The sequence below is a fragment of the Nannospalax galili genome, unplaced genomic scaffold, assembly GCF_000622305.1.
Source record: "Nannospalax galili isolate Female #2095 unplaced genomic scaffold, S.galili_v1.0 scaffold1711, whole genome shotgun sequence".
In the NCBI taxonomy this organism is placed as follows: Eukaryota; Metazoa; Chordata; class Mammalia; order Rodentia; family Spalacidae; genus Nannospalax; species Nannospalax galili.
Genome location: NW_008330347.1, coordinates 657,716 through 674,268, shown reverse-complemented (window position 1 = coordinate 674,268; position 16,553 = coordinate 657,716). Strand labels below are relative to the sequence as shown.

Sequence of the window (16,553 nt, the reverse complement as noted above, 5' to 3'; positions counted from 1 at the left end):
TGCATTCTCAGGAGGCAAACACTGATTGAAAAGACTAGCTTAGCCAAGTCAACAGCATGATTGCATTTCTCAAAGGCAACTCCTTCTTAACACCCGCCCCCATTTTCCTTCCATGCTTTATTTTTTTCCAACGCAGTTTATCATTATTGTCTATTTCAATTATTTAAAAAAATGCAAATTCTATGAGGCACAAATTTTTATCCCCCCAGTAGCTCACAACTGATTCTTAGCACTTAGTATGGCTCCTGGAACCAGTAAGCATTAAATAAATATGTGTTCGATGAATGACTTACACTATTAGGCACCAACTGTTCTATTAGTAAAATGCTAATGAAGGGTTGAGAAGAGCTCATATCTGATTGCAAAACACCTGAAAGCACCTGCTTGATGGTTAACAGATTACTAGGACAGTCTACCTTCTACGTCCATCGGAGTTGTCATTTTTAAACTTTGACAAGTACAAAATCACGGTATGCGAATGTAAAACAAAAGTTATCTTTCTACATATTCCCTTGCTTACTGAAATAGTATAATTTTTTAAATATTTTCAATGGAAATACCATTTATAAAGACCAAGAAGCATGGGCTGGTGAAATGGCTCAGGAGGTGCACTTGCCACACAAGCCTGAGGACCTGAGTTGAATCCCTAGAATCCACAGTATAAAGAAAGAACTGACTCCTGAAAGTTGTCTTCTGACCTCCACATGGGTGCCATGGCACTCACACACACACATCATAAAAGCACACACACAATAATATAATAATTAATAAAATTTTAGATCAAGTAATGTTTTCTTATACTTCTATTTTCTTTTTTAAAGCTTTACAGTTTATTTTATTTTGTGTGTGTGTGCACATAAGCATGTGAAGTCAGAGGACAACTTGTGGGAGTCAATTCTGTCTTTCCATTAGATGGGTTCTGGGGCTTGAACTCAAGTTGTCAGGATCAGCAATAAGTGTCTTTACCCACCAAGTCATCTCACCAGCCCTATATTTGTATTTTTATAGAACTACAAATATATAATTTCTCTTTGTAAAATTTTGATAAATAAAAACTTCAGTAAGAAGATATCCCAGTTGGTCTCATACTGAAAATTTTAAGCTTTAAGCAAGCTACTTTTGGTATATACTGTAAAGTCGTTATGGATAACAGTCTATCAGTTTGTTATATCTTCTATTAACTTTGTTCTTTAAAGTATTTCATTTCTCAATGTCATGTACCATACAGTGATTCACTTTCCTAATATTTATTCATCAGAGACAATATCCTTTTCAGGAAGGATGTTTAACTTGGAGCCTTCACAATTTCAGTTGATATAATTCTTATGAAAACAGAAATTGAAATATCACTGAACCTGTGCAATCTTAGTGCACACAAATGGATCACTAAGCCTTGGCTCATGCAAAAGCCTCACTGTCATTTAGGCTTTCCAAAATGTCACAATTCATTTGAAAACAAACATTATTGGTTGCATGGAGCTATGGGCTTCATGCCCTCTGGGTAGTACATGGTTTCTTTTACATTACATAAATATAATTTATTAATGACCTCCCTGATTAACCTCCCTGATAACTTGCTTTTTATTTCGCATCTCTGTTCCTCTCTTGTACCACTTTCCACCACCTGCCTTGCATTCTCTCCAGCACTGCATAACTGAGTGGCTTAACAGAGTCAAGATGGGGTTGTGTTGCCGTGTGGCCCAGAGCAATGTATTAATGTTTGAACCATAACTCTTTGGGGCTAATTTTATCATTTTTATCATTTCAAAATATTGATTTGCTTGGTTCAATATATCAAGCAATACATTTTTACCATTTTTCTCCTGCAGAAGCTAGTGGTGTGAGGGAGGAAATAATCGGGTATTAGAGGTTGCATGCGGTTATCTTTTTCATTAAACAAAGTGCACATAAAAGAGCTCAAAACTACTAACCTGCCAGTGACTAGATTATAGCTTTAAGAGATCTTACCTGACTTGGGCATTTCTTCTTGTTTCAAGTCCCTTTCATGGCCTTACCTGATCCCCACTACTGACAGGAACTCACCGAGGATGCAGAGAGCTCAGCCTCGGGCTTCATGAGCAGCACACTTTGGTCCACAGCTCGCAGGCCACAGAGGGAATGAGGAGAAGCAGTGACTCGCAGGAGGGTGTGAGAGGCAGGAAGACCTTGTGCTGGGCTGAAGCTCAGATCCACCTGTGATAATGAAGACAGGGATCAGAAAAGTTCATTTCTAAATTTAACCATGTGCTACTTTCCAGGTGCACCTCACTTTCGATGCATAACTACTTCATGGTGATTGGCATTACACCAGCAGAGTAAAGCTTTTTGTTCCCTCCACTTGGCTTTGATTCTCAGGATGTAGTGAAGCCACTGTAGTTATTTCTAATGATTCTTATAAACTGGTCATTTAAGTGTCTTTTTAACCTTTGCTATACAAAGAGTTATGTGTCAATTCTGGATAAGTGGAATACAAGTGGGTCTAAATTTGCCCGTGTTTTAGTTTTGGCTATTTGTGGTCTTTAAACCTAGTTGCACACTTGCTAATATTTCATCACAGAAGGAGCAAGCACACTTAGCTGTCCCATATGGTAAGAGTCAACGCTGCACAGATGATTTTGAAAACCAAGCTGTGACTCTGCAGTGACCTTGCAGAAAGTTTCTGGGACCTTCATTTAAACCATTATACTTCGATCCTCAAATGTATAAAATAATTGATAATAATAGTAGCTTCTTGTTTTAAATGCTGAAATTTTATGATAGAAAGCACCAACCTTGTTAGCCAGACAGTTTTCAACCTCATATTTTGCAGTGTCCCCAATCACTTCCCCATCAGGTAGAACGGTATAAAGGAGCAATCGAGCCACAGGAGCCAAGTCTGAGTCCACAGGGACCAATAGGGAGAAATGACCTTTCACTGGAGCATAGAGAATGAGAGGAAGAAAACATGGGTTAGACATATCCCAGAGTGAAAGTAAAAGTTACTTTATTACATTCTAGGAATCTGTTCTTATTGACTGCTGCTATTAGTAAACACAATAGACAGTAGACATAATAGATGAATGACCACCTCTCAGAACTCTGGCTTTAGAGAAGACAATCCTAAGAAAGCCTCTCTTTAACTAGGTAGCTGTTGATTACCCCCAAAATTAAACGTCACACTCAATGGGAGGAAACACATGTGTGGCACTATAAACAGCCAAATACACATGGCTGGTACAGATCCTTATATTTACAGGCAAGTATCCCAGTCACCACTCATCAAAGAACCTTCTTTTGCAACAGAGTTTATTACAGAGTTCCACAACTGGTCACCCACAGACATTGTCTGTCAATTGCCCAGGCCTAAGTGGCACATCTACAATGAAACTTCTATACCTAAGGCTCATGGAACAAAGAGGAAGGGGTAAAGAAGACACTAATGAATATCACAATTTTCATCAATGAAGCTCCCTCATGTAACAGAAGGCCAGGAACACTGAAGGTCACAAATAGCCAAAGCATGGAGACTAAGTGAGTCTGCAGAGTGTGGGTTCTTGGACAGGACTCATATTAACCTCCACCCACCCAGGGCTCAGGGACCATTGTTGAAGAGGGGAGCAGAAAGATTTTAAGAACCAGGGAGGAGGTGCATGACCATATGGAAGCAGAGTCCTACAAGCTCCTTCTCATATCAACCTGGACCATTGTTGAAGAGGGGAGCAGAAAGATTTTAAGAACCAGGGAGGAGGTGGATGACCATATGGAAGCAGAGTCCTACAAGCTCCTTCTCATATCAACCTACAGCATGCTCAAGACCTGTGCAAACTCAGGCAGACAAAACCCCAGCACAGAACTATGGAAATGGGCAACAAGCCCCAATCTTAGTCGAAGAATTATTGGCAGCTGATTACTTCTGGGTGAGGAAGAGCTGATCTTCTTAAATGAAGGGACTCTAGATAGGCTGCCTAGATCTCAGTGGATGAATTTGCACTGAGGGATGTCTGGAGACACTAACTTGACTCGATAGGCCTTAACACAAATGGCAGAACGGATGGATGGGGTGTGCTGGCCTCCCCTCTGCCCGAACTCCACTGCTACGGGGAGACCTTTGCGCATTGGTCCCATAGCAGAAGGTCAGGGCGAGGAGAGAGACCAGTGGGGGGAGGAGGCCTCATGCAGCGGGTGGATGAATTTGCACTGAGGGATGTCTGGAGACACTAACTTGACTCGATAGGCCTTAACACAAATGGCAGAATGGATGGATGGGGTGTGCTGGCCTCCCCTCTGCCCGAACTCCACTGCTACGGGGAGACCTTTGCGCATTGGTTCCATAGCAGAAGGTCAGGGCAAGGAGAGAGACCAGTGGGGGGAGGAGGCCTCATGCAGCGAGGTTGGTTTTCTGGTGGCCAGGCAGGTAGGGGGAGGGAGAGGGCTTCTAAGGCTACGTGCCTTTGTCCTGTCCTCCAGTCACATGATCTACAAGAGACCCAGTTAGGATTAAAGGATTAGAGGCCTAATAGTTTTGCTTGGGGGTTGGTGGGTGAGAGACAGTGTATCTAGAATGGAGCTGGCCAGTTTCCTGCCATCCTCACTAGGAGGCTTCCACACTGGCAGCCATGCTCTACATTCCAGGCACTCCTGACTTATCCCAATGGGGGGGGCTATGGAAAGATGTCAGTGGCAAGGAGGTATAAAGACGATTAAGACTGAATAAGATATTCTGTATGAAATACACTTATTCAATAAAAAATTTACAAAAAAAGAGAAAGCCTCTCTCCTATATAAATCATATATTGATTTGTCACCAATTTTGAGCTTTAGCTGGTCGACTCAAGACTTAAATGTCACCTGAGTGTATCGCAGCATCTCCTTCACCAAAACTCATTCTAGATTCCATACGTTAGGAAAGTCTGAGGCTGTGAGGCCCAATATAAAGTACTCATGCTTTTATCCTCTTTCTCCTTTTCTCCTGAAGAGGAAGCCTATGCTCCTAAAGAAGCTAGTTTTTGATGCCTGTGAACAGTCTGTAGAGGCTGCACTAAGCATCACCAAGTGTACTGTGCTGCTTCTCTGTTGGCACAAAGGAATAAACGGGTATTCATTCATATTTGCTAGCAAGTCCTTACTATGCCCCATCAGAGCATGGGAAGCCTTCAAAAGTTCAATGTTCTTCAGTCATTCATAGGTAGGGTACCACTGAGTGGTTAAAATATCCAATTGATCCTTCATAAGTCATCACAACCCTCAAATGAGAAACAGGCATGTAGAGAGCTATAAACAGTTTAGCCCAAGACCTGGTAAAGCACCCCAAACTTCCACCTCTCTTTTTAATACAATTGTGAAATGCCTCCCTACCCCCATGTTGATAACAGAGTCTGTAAGTATTTCTGGTTGGAAAATTTGGAATAACTATAGTACACAGAACAATATCAGTATTTTAAGTAATATAAACAAAATATACTAAAGAAAAGGAAACATTTGATAAAGGGTGAAAAAGCACATTGCTTTCCTTCCTCTTAGGTGGAAAGGAGCTTTGTTTGAAAGTATTCTTGATATGCTTTCAATACAAGGTCAAGCAGTCAGCACCCAGCAGGGCTGTGGAGATTAAGCAGTACTCACTGTCTCCCTGCTCCACAGGCAACACGTGAGTCCCCGTTCGGACAATGCCTCCCTTTGCCATTATCTGCAAAACAAGAAATAAATGAAAATTTATTTTCTCATCAGGCATCTTACTTCAGTCCTGACCTCCATTCTGCCTGCTTGGTATTTGTTTTTGTTAGGTTTGGTTTAGTTTGATTTTTTTTACACAGTCCCTGTAGTCTGGGGTGGCCTGGAACTCCCTATGTGGACCAGGCTGACCTCAGTCTCACAGAGATTCACCTACCTCTGTTTTCCAAGTCCTGGGACTAAAGGTGTGTGCTACCAAGCTCGGCTGATACATGCTTGTTTTATTAAGCCCTTGCAGGCAATAATTAACCCCAAGAGAAGTGAAGCTTTTGAAAGGAACTTGAGTGAGAAGTCAGGGGTTGGAGATAGCTCAGCAGTTAGGACTGATTGATGCTCTTTCAAGGGACCTGAGTTCAGTTCCCAGTACTCATGTTAGGAGATTCAACTTCAGTAACTCCAGCTCCAGTGGATCCAATGCCTTTTTCTAGCTTGTGTGAGCACTCACATGCATGGCATATGTTCACACAGACACACATACACACACATCAATAAAGTAACAGTGTAAAAAAATCAAAGTACTGGCATCCAGTTTCATCATTCCTTCCCCCCAGAGAGCTTTGTCCATGAATGAGTAATAGAGTGGCCTCCCTTCTCACCAGATAATAGAAGACCAGTTCCTTCAGCTCCTGCAGGACCTGTCCATTTAGAACATAATGTGCCTGGACTGGCAGAGTTTCACCACAGGGCAGTTTACCAGTTTGGGATTCCAGGTGCACAAAACTTTTGCTAGGAGAAAAGATCGCTTTAGCAGTGTGTTGTGCTCCTTCGTTCTCTGCTGCCAGCCATTTGAATCCATAACAAGAATTGTCATCCTTGTATTTGGCCTAATGAAGTACAAAAACAATGTTACTTTAATACATTATATGTCAAGAGTCACTGTCCTCACAACACTGTTAAGTTTACCGCCCCTCCTTCACTGGCAGTTTGAAGTCTTTTCCTATATCATGAAAGTGAGAAAGGTCCTTAATTTATCTGTCTCCAATATATAGGTTTGTGAATTTACACTACAGATCATCCTGGGGTTTGTATTTATAGACATAAAGAGCTTAAAATGAGGCCTATCTTTGCTGACTCATTGTCTTGAAATCCCATTGGCTCTGTTATTTATGCAAATACACTGAAGCTGTAAAACCCCATAAAGGAGAATCAGTAATACCTAGAAACCATTTCACAAAATAGCTGCTTCACTTACGATGTGCTTCAATTAAGTATTATGGATAAATGAAATACTGGAACTTAGAGATTTGAGAAATTTTCTGTAAAAAGCATTGGTTAGAAAGTTGAGTTGGTGAATCAGTTCTGAATATTAACGCCTCAGAGACTAAATGATTTTAGACTCTACTTTTCTTCATCTACAAGTTGTTCCTTAGCTCGGTACAGCCTTCCTCTACTTCCATCCTCAGGTCCTAGTACCAGGAGTGAATATTGCTACTAACAAAGCACTGTATCTCACTGTTATGTTCCAGTGACAATGTAGTGACCTCTAAAAGAGGGGGCATTTGAAAATGTTTTCATTGTCAGGACCAGCATAGTGTCGGGTACAGAGAAAGCATTCTCAGCTCTTCTTAATTCATAAATGCTTAATAGTCACGTTTTAGTTATTATAGGCTTATACCTTTTAAAGCTGAATGAACTAAATATATTATTTATCCTTTCATAGTTCAACATACCTAGGGGCAGAGATTTTCTAGTACTATGATAGTGCAATATCTGCTGTGTATCCATATAGCTATAAACACATATTTATACCTCTCTCGAACAGAGTGTATGCGTCACAAAATAAGATATATAGTAGAAATGGGTCATCTGGGGGAAAATCAGACTAGCAGGACAAAAATAAAGACAATAATTTATGTAGTAAATATATCTGACATTAAATGCTAATTATTTTACAATGGGTACTTTTATATGATTGGATTGTAACAGTTAAACAGGGCTCACCAAGTACTTTAATATGAACTATTAAATTAAGTCTTCATAGCTACTCGGTTAAGCACTCATTTTACACATCAGAAAATGAAGTACAGGGGTTTGTGCAGTTATTTGACCTTCATATAGGATTTAGTTGGCATTTTTTAACCAGTTTGTTTGATTTTGACTCTAGAATCCATATGTTTTTCTAAAAATGTGGTTAAAATCTCAAAACATATAAAGTCCATCTTCAGCTGTACTATACAGTCAAGGCAGTGCTCAGCAGCTCTGCTGTGCTATCACCAGAAGTTTTCATCATGCAAAATTAAACAATCTCCTCATCTGTTAAACAGAAACTAATCATTTGTCTCTGGGCCCAGGCCTGACAACTATTGCCTTCTTTTTTGAAAAAATATTTTATTTATTGTTTTTATTTTATGTGTATGTGTGTGTTGCCTGCATGTATGTAAGTGCACCTGTGTCGTGCAATGCCCACAGAGGAGAGAAGAAGGTGTCGGATCCCCTGGAACTGGAGTTACAGACAGTTGTTAGCTGCCACGTGGGTGCCAGGATTCAAACCCAGGTTTTCTGCAAGAACAACCAGTGTTCTTAACTGCTGAGCCATCTCTCCAGCCCCAACTATTGCTTTCTACTTCAATGACTTTGACTACTTCATAAATCTCATGGAAATGAAATCACATAGTACTTGTCTTTTGTGACTGGGTTGTTTCACTCAGCATGTGTTCAAAGTTTGTCCACAATGAAGCATGTAGCAGGATTTCCTTTTGTTTGAAGACTGAATATTTTATTATGTGTATTCCATGTTTTGTTTTGCTTATCCATTCATCTATGGATGGATATTTAGTTAATTTCCATATCTGGGCATGAACATGTGTACAAATAGCTAAGATTTTTCTTTCAGTTTTTAAAGTTTAAGTTAATTAAAGTCTTAACTTATACAAAACTACATAAAATTGTGTATTTATAGGGTACCATATGCTATTTCAATACATATATACATTTTGCAATATTTAAATCAGGTTAGATGTGTCTATTTGTTAGCATGATCATTTGCTATTTCTTTATGGTAAAAATATTTAAAATACTTTCTTTCCTCTTTTGGAAATAAACATTATCATAGTATCATTACCTGTAGTCATGCAACAGGGCACTAGGGTAAATAATAATATATACATAACAGTAAGATTACTGGATTTTATAGTAACACTAGCTTGGGGTTTTTCTTTTTGTTTGTCTGTTTTTTAAGAAACTGCTGCACTATTTCCCACAGTATATGCCCCATCTTACATTCCTGCCAATGTTGCCAAGGTAGACACCCCACTTTTAGCTATAGCAATATTACTTCCTTATTAAAACTATTAGAAGTTGACCTCAAATTGCTTCTAATATATAGGGTTTATTTCTTTCCACAGGCCTAAGCACATTTTAGAAATTTCAGCTCTTTATGATGTAACTGTTTTCAAGATTAGCTCATGTCACTGGTAACTTCTTTCCAAACTCACTCTAATAGTAAGGTGGGTGCCCACGATGTTGGTGGTGTTGATGGAGAACTCTGCTAGGCCATGCTCATCAGTGGTAACATTTGAGATATAGTTTGCTGAATTTGCTCTGATGACGACCATTTCATTTGGCATAGGGACACCTTTCCCATCCACCAAGAGCACCTGCAGATCAAAAGCAAACATCTGTCATAAAAATACTTTGAACGCCTCCTATGCATTGCATGCACATAATTCTAGGCACGGTGGATATATCAGGGAGCAAGAAAAAGTTCATCTATCCAGTCTAGCAAAAGATATAGAAGCCAAATATATAATTAATGTAGACTTAGTGAGTCACAATCAGCCCTAAGAAGAAAAACAAGGCAGTGTGAAGAGATACAGAGTGACAGGGATAAACAGGAGTGACCAGAATATTTTAGAAATACTACATATTACATGTAACTAGCAGAGAGGTATAGAGGACAGTAGTGATAGAAAATTTTAATCCATTATCCAAATATATTTGAGCATCAGGCACATATCTTGTGTTAGGCTGTTGATTTCCTATGACTAAGTATTAGGAACTATCATTAAGTATATGAAGAAGGAATTCTAATACAGGTCACGTGTGCTTCTCAGGTTGATATTTACAGCACCTGCTTCTCAACGTAGATGTTTAACCTTCTGGAAAGTAGGCTGACTTTATGATGCACTTCTCATACACAAAATGTACAATTAAGAAGACACATTTAGTAATAAGGAAGGCTTTAAGGCCAAGTTGTTACTATTGAATTTGGCAAATAAATAACTTAGTCTATATTGTAAAGGTACTGACTTTTTCACTATAAGCTACTTTAAAATATTTTCATTTTTAATGGACATATAACATATTTATGAGGTCCAAGGTGAATATATCTCATGTAATATGTAATAATCAGAACAAGATATCTGGCAAAACTATCATCTCAGAGATCTACCATCTCTCTTTGTGTTAAGAATAGTCAAAATCTTCTCTGCTGTAAGCTACTTTTGGTAACAGGGAGCAAAACAGGCTGGCATGGCTCAGTATTCATAAATGATCAGTAAAATCTAGGTTTATTAATAGAGTATCAGCTAAATGTTGAAAGAGAAGAATAGGAACTCAGCTCCAAGTTTTTGTCTTCTGGTCAGAGAGTCTTATGAGAAATAGTATAGTTATTTCAAAGCAATAAATTATAAATAAGCATAATATACTTCTGAGAAGTTTTAAGTGGGCTGCACTTTGGCTTTAGGAAGAGGCCAAAGTTTCTGAATGTTTTGCCATCATAACATAACTGAATCTTCCAGAATGTTCTCTATTTAAGTCTAGCCCTTCTGTCTTTTAAAGCCTCCACAGTCTAAGCTGTAGCATTTTCATTAAAAACATGATACATTTTACACAGAGACCCACAACTAGCCAAATTGCAGATAATAAAAGGCTTCAGACTGCCTATACCTAAAAAGAACAGTTAGATGAACCTTCTGCCTCCCAAGGCTCAGGGATCATCAAGGAAGATGAGGTGAAAAGATTATAAGAGCCAGAGGTGGTGGATGAGCAGAGGGAAACAAAATTTTCCAGACAACTGGTTAGTTATGTATATGAACTCACAGCAATGTTGACAGCATGTACACATCCCATGAAAGCCCAAGCCACACAAAAATCTCAGCATGGATGAAGGGAGGCAGGTGAAAAATCCCAACCCAGCATGAAGGAACTATTGGCAACCGATGGTTCTGGGAGGGGGAGAGTCAGTCTTATTTAAGAGTGAAACTCTTGGGGGTTGGCCAGTCTCCAGTGGATGAACCCACACAGAAGGACATTTGGGGGCACAAGTTTGACTCTATAGGCGTGTGTGTGTATGTGTGTGTGTGTGTGTGTGTGTGTGTGTGTGTGTGTGTGTATGTGTGCGTTTAGATGAAATGGGGCAGGAGGTGGGAGGGATGCAGACTGGGGAGGACATCTAAATGTGATCAAAATGTTATTTATATAGTTACATGAAATTTGCAAAACTTCAATTAAAAAAGATCATGATACACAGTAGCTGCCCACTGAGGTATATACAACTGCATCTCTGATTTTTGAAGTCACCAAGATCACTTACACATCTGCTTACAATAGAAAAACTATAAGAGTAAACTGATGTAGATCTGTGAGAAAAGTCATCATGAAAGCTTGGAATCTCAAACTGTGTTTTACCTCTCTGTTTACTGGTCTTTTAAAATACACTTGCTTTTTATAGAAAACTAGTACTAATATAATATTTACAAAAATTCTGATGCAGCAGAATCTTTAATATTTCAAAAGAAAAAGAAAAACCACCTACCTTTCCATTTCCATGCAAAGTTAGTATTAGAAGGGTAATGTAACTTGTCATCATGAATTTTGAGACCCTTCTGAGAAAATATCATAAAAAATCTAGACTGGTTACCTAGATTGCTAGGTAAACCATGGAGAGATTGAATAATGTCACACAATACTGCTCCAAAAATGGAAAAAAACATACTAATTTTGATTAGTTTTTAGAATGATTTTATAGATTTCATATACAACTTAAACACGGATGCATGCATTTTTATAATATATATTTTTTATTATGTGTGTGCGTGTATTGCCTGCATGTAGGTAAGTGCACCCGTGTCATGCAGAGGTCAGAAGGGGCTGTCGGATCCCCTGGGACTGGAGTTATGGACAGTTGTTAGCTGCCATGTGGGTGCTGGGATTCAAACCCAGGTTTTCCGCAAGAACAGCCAATGAGCGTTCTTAACTGCTGAGCCATCTCTCCAGCCCCATAATAATCTATATTTTTATAATCTATGACTTTTGGTTATATAACCAACATTTGGTTATATTTCTTTCCTTAACTTGTACTAATTGATAATATTAACCAGGAACATTTCAGCAGGAATTGTACCTGTGATATGAATTTTGTGATAGTACATGGTTTGACCGATGAATGAAAAAAATACTGCACCTGCCCAACGAAGGGGATTCCTTGTTTAAAATGTGAGTCTGCTTTCACAAATGAGAGCTTGGATATAGTTCTTGTGATTGCACAGGACCCTCTTCCAGTTCCTTCCACACCTGAAAAAGAAGGGGAAAAATGTCCATTGTCTTGAAGGATGATGCTCCTTACAGTTCATACTTTGGCTATGGGAAGAGATCTCCTCATTTTCTTCTCCCATGTCCCTGTGCCATGCAAACCTGTTCCTTCTTCTTGGACCGTGGCCTCCACTTCCAGCTGCATCTCATACTCTTGCCTCTTCAACTGGAAAGCTTTAGTTCTTACTTTTTGGGAGAAGCAGCCATGGTTGTCTAGCTAATAAGGGAATAAAGGAAGCATAAAATATAATGCATTTTATACTAGACAGATAGTGGTCAGGTAATATGATGGAATTTAGGGGGAATGACAATATAATCTAAGCATTTCCTGGTATAAAGACACAATGCACACTATCCAGAAATTAATTACTAGTACATCTCCTAACAGTATCCAGTGTATAGTTGATAGGTATAATTTCTCACTGTCTGCCATGACAGAGAAATGTTCAGCATAATCTTATTACAACAGAGAGCTAATTTTTCACCAAATGCTGGGTTCTCTCCCATGGCAGATAGCTGGTAATAGGCCATCTACCTGGCAATTTTTGTACCTCCCTGGCATCTAGATGGGGCATTCTGACAGGTTCTAGAAGGGGGGCAGAGCTGACACCCTTCCCTGCCAAGGTGATTAAAAAGACTTGTGTCTTTCCTCCTTTCGTGGAAGTAGATACCCATGGAGGCTTTGGACGGCTCCATCCAACAGCTTCTGTCATTCTAGAACACATGCACTGGGCAGTTATGAAAGGTAAATAATCACTGTTGTGCTAAGTCACTGTTTTCCATGTTTTTAAAAATTCCAATAGGTATTATGGAATTTCCCTCCTAGGTCTCCTCCTGACTTTGCACCCCGCTGCTTTTCAACAATGCCTTTGCTGTTTGCTCCCAGAAGGCGCAGTTGTAAGCCTACCTGCTGACTGAATTTCTCACAGAAAGCCTGTGACTCTTCACCAAAGCACTTAGAAGGATTACTGTATTTTCTGCACATGTTCACAGTCACGCGTCCTGGGACAGGCTTCCCATAAGTGTATCTGTCGTGAGAACATTGTCAATGGCTCAGTGCAAACGCTGGACACCCCCATTGTCACCTTCTACACGTCCCCTTCGGCTAGAGCACATTCACTTGCAGTTCTTCCCTCTGCCTTCTGCAGGGCCCACTCCACGCTCAGAGCAGCAAACAGATAATGGCACAGAAAGTCTCCGGTGCCACAGGCTGAAATTACTGCCTTCTTCTTCGGGGATGATTTTCGTTTTCCACTTTTTCATTATTTTATTTATCTTAAGACAGCTCTGGAGCCCAATGTAGCCTCAAAACCATGAGCCTCCTGCCTCAGTTTCCCTTGTTCTGAGATTACAAGAGTGCACCACCATATGCAGTTCTTAATTTTTTAATTTTAATATAATCTTAATAATCTCTTTTTGTTAGAAAAACTAAATACTTTTTTTTATTTTGAAAAACTTTGATTAGCATGCACAGTATAACCTAGTACTAATAATGAGACCCATCATTATGAGATTTTCAAACATTATGGCACTTTTGGATTCTCCTCCCCTCCTCTTTTATCCCCTCCCTCTCTCCCCTTGACCCATGGCCTCCTTGGCACTTTTATGTTGGATGTCCTGTTCCCGCGCGCGCGCGCGCACACACACACACACACACACACACACACACACACTTCCTGAACTTTTCCCTTCTCAAGATCTCCTAGTTTCATAGCCTATACCCACACTCACCCCTATTCATATGTATACATACAAACATTACAAGCTAGGCTGCATAGGAGAGAGGACAGGTGACGTTACATTCTTAGAAGAAAAGAAGTACCAACAAACACAAAAGAAATAGAAGCAAACATTCTCAGAACCACCCAGAAACCCAAACTATTATTTGGTGTCTCCATGATCTAAATCTCTATGTATATTTTTTGTTTGCTTTTTATAAAAATGGGGCTGTGTCATAAATGCCACAGGTGACTGCTTTGTTTTCAAGGGCATTCGTTTCCTTTCCCATTTCCCTACTCCAGCTCTATTTGCTGGATCTCTGGCTCAGTAGCTTCAGGGGACTTGGGGGCTGTTACGCTGAAGCAGCTCTGAGGCCCAGCTGACAGTCTGTGCACAGCACTCGTGAGCTCTAGGCTCTCACTTTGCCTGCTCTTTCTGTTAGTGCTACTGCACAGCCAGAAGAATGTGGGCCTAAGACCCTGGAAACATTGAAGGCTCAAAGATCACCCTGAAAGGTCATGTCACCCTTCTCAGTGAAAATGGCAACACAGACAGATTGACAGGCCTGAGGGAGGCCAATGAGTTGATGAGTTAAATGAGATTTTGGTTATATGCTTATCCCTATGAATTCTGCATCTAACCTCTTTTTCCACAATGCTTGTGAGGTCAAATAAATGACTTGTTAATGACTGAAATTCCTCCATAATCATGTATCAATCATTTCCCTATGTAGTGTATTTTTGTTAGGTTAAGAGAAAGCAGGTACTCTTAAGCACTAGAGGTGTGTGTGTGTGTGTGTGTGTGTGTGTGTGTGTGTGTGTCTGTGTCTCTGCGTGTGTTTATGTGACTGTGTGTGTAAGGTATGTATGTATATGGTGTGTGTGTGGTATGTGTGTGCATACTGTGTGTGTATGTGTTCATGAATGGTGGGGGTGTGTGTGTGATGTGTGTATATGGTGTGTGTGTGGTGTGCGTATATGTGATATATGTGTGGTATGTCTATGTGTTATGTGTGTATCTGGAGTGTATGTGTGCATGTGTATGTACAGTTTTCTCACTTTCAGAGTCACTCCTAACAGTGTGGCTTCTCTGTAAACAGTCCCCACCCCATGATAGTTGAGATGCTCATATGCTCGTGAAAGAAAACAAGAAAAATACAAAAACGAAACAGAATGGTCTACAACTGGGAATGCTCCTGAAGTCCTCAAAGTGCCTGTGTTGCCCCTGTTCCTGGAGAAGTCAGCAGAAATATTTCAAATGGTGAATCTGACTTAAACAGTTCCTCCTCAAAGAGTTTAAAAAAAAAAAAAACACAACTCACATGCCACACACGGACACATTGACCTCTTCGTCCATAATGGTGATTATCTTTGGCACGGTCACTTGTACTTCAAACTTGGGAAGCACTGTGGATCCAAGCATCCGTGATAACGGAGGTTAGTGACTGCTTTCCAGATGAGAAGGCTCTGAGATGTTATGGTTCTTTGTAACAGCTTTCTAGTGATATTCTGATATTTTTAAGGTAACCCTATTCTCTTATTTATACTTCATTCTAAAATGTAGATTTGGTTGAAGGACTATGACAGCTCGCTCTGACTTTAGCAAGTTAATCTCTCTTCCTCCCACCTTCTCTCCTCCTCCTCCTCCTCCTCCTCTTCCTCCTCCTTCATTTTCTTCTCTTGCCACTGAAACAACGTCTTATTTTGGATATTCAATATTGCTACAAAATAAGCTATAAAAATTCTAATCACAAATCACTGATGTATTAACTGGATTCACTATAACTGCTTTACTACTTAGTACTCTAAAATCAAAATCACCCTTGGCAAATGGAAAAAAAATCTGAATGAGTTCAAATTCTAAGCCTTAAAAGTTTCAATATGAAGGAAAATGTCCCATGATTTTCCACGCTCCATACCAAATTCTTCCACGTTGAAGGGGTGCTCTACCGTTCCACCTGCTTCCTTTTGCACCACCACCTTGTAGGAGCCCTGAAGGGGCTCTGATGAGAGGGGGACGGACAGTTGTCTGAGGCCACTCTCTAACTTCAGACTCTGCCATTGCACAATGCGATTTCCTTTGGGATCCTAGAGATAAATTAACCATAATTCATAAAAGTGTCTAGAACATCAGAGATTGTGATAAATATATGAAGAGATTGTGATAAATATATGAAAACTCCAAAAAGAGGGAAAATGAAGAGAGGGTGAGGGGTCATAAGGGGAGGTGAGTTACAGCCATCCACTGTTGGATGAGTATGGAGGCTTCTCCTTAGCGACAAGTTTCTAGGATACGGTAAGAATTCCTTAAAGAAGAGCATTTCCTCTGCAATTATTGCTTTCCTTCTAATTATGGGATGTTTCATGTTGCTCACCTGGATGTACAGTAGTGGAATCTGAAAGAAAAGAAAGAATTTTATAAGTGTTTTCAAATATTCCCGATTTTGATATGTATATGGAATAACCCAATATATCTAGAAAAACTTTTTCTATAATAAAACACAGGATGTTAGCATGGTTAAATTTGAACTTAGGTTATTTGACTTCTAATTGCTCTATTTTAATTAATTCATAGGTAACATTACTAGGCCACTGGTA

At 39.7% G+C, this 16,553-nt stretch overlaps 1 protein-coding gene across 1 annotated transcript in view; it reads right to left on the bottom strand.

Moving 5' to 3' along the window:
* LOC103745223 (alpha-2-macroglobulin) overlaps window positions 1-16,553 on the bottom strand; it is a 47,258-nt gene that overhangs the window by 25,951 nt on the left and 4,754 nt on the right. The window contains exons 5-15 of the mRNA XM_008847145.3: window positions 16,331-16,351; window positions 15,875-16,043; window positions 15,278-15,362; window positions 13,145-13,265; window positions 12,340-12,454; window positions 12,110-12,219; window positions 9,141-9,302; window positions 6,303-6,530; window positions 5,599-5,662; window positions 2,772-2,914; window positions 2,044-2,193 (exon numbers count right to left, since the gene is read on the bottom strand). Coding sequence (XP_008845367.1) covers window positions 2,044-2,193; window positions 2,772-2,914; window positions 5,599-5,662; window positions 6,303-6,530; window positions 9,141-9,302; window positions 12,110-12,219; window positions 12,340-12,454; window positions 13,145-13,265; window positions 15,278-15,362; window positions 15,875-16,043; window positions 16,331-16,351 — 1,368 coding nt within the window. The remainder of the gene's footprint in view (window positions 1-2,043; window positions 2,194-2,771; window positions 2,915-5,598; window positions 5,663-6,302; window positions 6,531-9,140; window positions 9,303-12,109; window positions 12,220-12,339; window positions 12,455-13,144; window positions 13,266-15,277; window positions 15,363-15,874; window positions 16,044-16,330; window positions 16,352-16,553) is intronic.